Source organism: Myotis brandtii, unplaced genomic scaffold (genome assembly GCF_000412655.1).
Source record: "Myotis brandtii unplaced genomic scaffold, ASM41265v1 scaffold1803, whole genome shotgun sequence".
In the NCBI taxonomy this organism is placed as follows: domain Eukaryota; kingdom Metazoa; phylum Chordata; class Mammalia; order Chiroptera; family Vespertilionidae; genus Myotis; species Myotis brandtii.
In genome coordinates this window covers 7,038-10,424 of record NW_005356686.1, presented here as the reverse complement: position 1 = coordinate 10,424, position 3,387 = coordinate 7,038, and the positions used below count along the sequence as shown (strand labels likewise).

General features: G+C 39.2%; 1 protein-coding gene across 1 annotated transcript in view; it reads left to right on the top strand.

Moving 5' to 3' along the window:
- Positions 1-3,089, top strand: part of LOC102244300 (ribonuclease 4-like) — a 27,701-nt gene extending 24,612 nt beyond the window's left edge. Inside the window, exon 3 of the mRNA XM_014537644.1 lies at positions 1,818-3,089. Coding sequence (XP_014393130.1) covers positions 1,818-2,266 — 449 coding nt within the window. The 3' untranslated portion in view covers positions 2,267-3,089. The remainder of the gene's footprint in view (positions 1-1,817) is intronic.
- The last annotated feature ends 298 nt before the right edge of the window (positions 3,090-3,387 follow it).

Sequence of the window (3,387 nt, the reverse complement as noted above, 5' to 3'; positions counted from 1 at the left end):
CAGTTCATGAGTTCATGCCAATCCCAGGAGAGACCGTCAGATGGCAGCATTTAGTTCAGTGGTTCTCAACCTTCCTAATGCGGGGATCCTTTAATACAGTTCTTCATGTTGTGGTGACCACCAACCATAAAATTATTTTAGTTGCGACTTCATAACTGTAATTTTGTTGTTATGAATTGTAATGTAAATATCTGATATGAAGGATGTATTTTCAAACGACCCCTGTGAAAGGATTGTTCGGCCCCCAAAGGGGTCGTGACCCACAGATTGAGAACCGCTGAAGCTAGTTGGTGTTGGTGAGCAATTCCCACTTCTACTCCTCCCCTATTCCACCCACGATTAAACTCTGCTGCTAGAGAGAAGCAACTCTGAACATAAATGTCTTGAATATCCTGAATATTTGGGGAGTGGAAAGAGAGAGGGCGTAGAAGATGTGGAAAAAGCACTGATTTTAGAGTCAGATAGGTCTGGGTTCCTTCCTTTCCTCGGTCAACAGAAGCAATTGTTCTGACACTATATGGCAATGCTTTCTTTGTTGTGGCTCTGAAGGTTTTTGTTTAGTTTTGTGGTGTGTGTTTTTTAAAAAAAAACTTGATTGAGCATATGTTTATTTTCCACTGCCAAAAGTGCCAACAAAAGGATTCTAAAACTGGAGACAACAGAAAACTAACAACAGCTATTGACAAGATAGACACAGCATGAAGGATACATGCATGATGATAGACTATATCACCAAGTCCCAGTTTTTGGTTGTGCATAGAAACAGCAAGGAAAAAAGACAGTCTAAGTCCTCTTTTGTGGTGATTGTGCTGTTGAGATTTATTTTTAAAATTTCTTTTATCAGTCAGTTCCACAAGCCATTTCATTTTATTTGTTCACTAGTTCCCTCGTTTTGTTTATTAGTTCACTCAACCAATATTTACTATATTCAGAGCACTTTGGCTGGATACTCTGTTTTTTACTTTGTTTTTTTTTTTATAGAATTAGCAAGATTTCAAAAAAGACTTGATTTTAATACCATTAAAAGAATGCCAACTGGGTGAAAAAGGTGAAGGAATTAAGAAGTATAAATGGCCAGTTTTAAAAATAGCCATGGGGATGCCAATTGAGCATAGGAAATACAGACATAGCATTATAATAACGACGTATGGTGTCAGATGGGTACTAGACTTACGTGGTGATCACTTCTTAAGCTATATAAATCATTATGTAGTACACTTGAAACTAATATGCATCAACTGTAATTAAAAATTTTTTAATTTAAAAAAGAATAGACACATGAGAGGAAAGGCTAACCCTAAACGTTACTCTATCCTTTTCCCACACCTTCCTCAATTCCCAGATGTCTGGAACTAAAATCAGTTCACAAACTCTCATTGGCATATCCTATCTATCCAAACCTTTGGGAATCAGAGTCTCCAGCGAACAGAACACTCTCCAAAGATCACATGACTAGAGAATTTCCTCAAGAGACAGAGAACTCCAGTGTCATTTAGATCTGTCTTTTCTCCCTTTTCATACCCTGACCATACAGGACACATACACCTGGACATCCAGCCCGTCAGTCTCTGCCCTGAGTCATTGTACTGGCTACAGCACCGTCTCTCTATAAAAGAGTAAATCTCTTGCTTTCAGGGATGAACATGTTTGCAAACTTTTTAGTCTTGGGGAAGCAGTGATGAGAAAAGTTGTGAGCAGAGAAGAGGGGAGGAAGAGTAGACTATAGAGTTGAGGAAATATCAGCTTGCCATTCTCAACACCTCTCTCTGATGCCCATTTGTAACCTTCCTTTCTCCTTCCCCTTGGTTTCTCTTCAGGCACCTCCAAGGCAGTGATAGGTCTCCAGAAGACCCTTTCATTGCTTCTGCTCTCACTGCTGACGCTGCTGGGGCTGGGGCTGGTGCAGCCCTCCTATGGCGAGACCAGATATAAAAAATTCCAGCGGCAACATGTGGACTCCACAGAGAAAGGTGGCAACAGCTCGTACTGCAAAAAAATGATGCAAGAACGGGGGATGACTAAGTCTAGGTGCAAGCAATTCAACACCTTCATCCATGAAGACATTGGCACCATTAAGAACATCTGCAAAACCCCCAAAATCCCGTGCAAGAATGGCAAGATGAACTGCCATGAGGGTGAAGTGAGAGTCACAGACTGCAGGCTTATAGCAGGTTCCCGGGGAAACTGCAGATATCAGGGCAGGGGCAGCTCTAGGCGTGTTGTCATCGCCTGTAAGGGTAAGCTGCCTGTGCACTTTGACAAATAGATACTACCCTGCAGGGGTTATGGCCCCGTGGTTGATTAACTTACTACTCCTTGAATAGCAATGACATTTGAGCTCTCTCAGGCTCTGCCTCAGCTGCTTATGCCTACTCCTTTTTCTCTATATAATCCATTCTGTTAAATGCATCAAAGAGAAATGGAGACATAAACCTATAATGGGACTGGGCTTCCTGTAATAAAATTTTTTTATAAACTCTTCTGCTTCCTTTTCTAATACTGGTCAGCTTAGCTCTCTCAAATCTGATCCTCTGGAATTTCGTCATTATGTGTATGATATAGCATTTCAAATATTTTAAGGTGTTTTCATCTCAGTTATCTCATTTTAATACCACTGCACCCCTGTGATGCTCATGTTGCTACAAAAAGGGCCCAAAGTTAAAGGATTTGATGAAGAACATGAAGATAGTGGAAAAGCTGACACAAAAAAATCCATTTCAAAAAAAATCCATTTCAACTGGCTACTAATCCAGGGCTTTTCCTACTTCATCACAGGGAGTGCTTTAAAAGTAACTGCTTTTTGATATTCTCAAAGTCAGCTGTTGGGGGAAGCATTAAATATTTAGAAATATGAACTGGCAAAATGAGAGCTCTGTCTGTATAATTTGGCAACCTTGTTATGTTTGTAACTAATAAGATTAAGAAATTATACAGGACTTTCTTTTTCTCTTCACAAATTTTTGAATCACTCTAGTAAGTCAGAGTATTAACAATGTACTAGATCATTAAGACTCATTCACTCTTCCTGATTTAAAAGATTTTTCATGTTTTCCCTTTAATAAAGAACTCACACTGCAGATATCTGTGAAGATAGTGCTATGATTTTTGTGTGGGATTTCTTTTCTTTTATTCTCGTAATTATTTTTTAGTTTATAAACATGCACTAACACCTCAATACCCTCATAAACTGGTCCATGATTAAAACCTATTGGATCAATGACCAGGACACAGAAACATTTGTGTCATTTACTAAAGACAATTCTAACACCTCTCCCTTTTCCCTTTGATTATTTTGAAACAAATTGGAGAAGAGAGATGTATGAAGACACTAGAAGCTAAAAATGGAAGTATGTATGTGAGAGAGTGTGTGTGTGTGTGTGTGCGCGC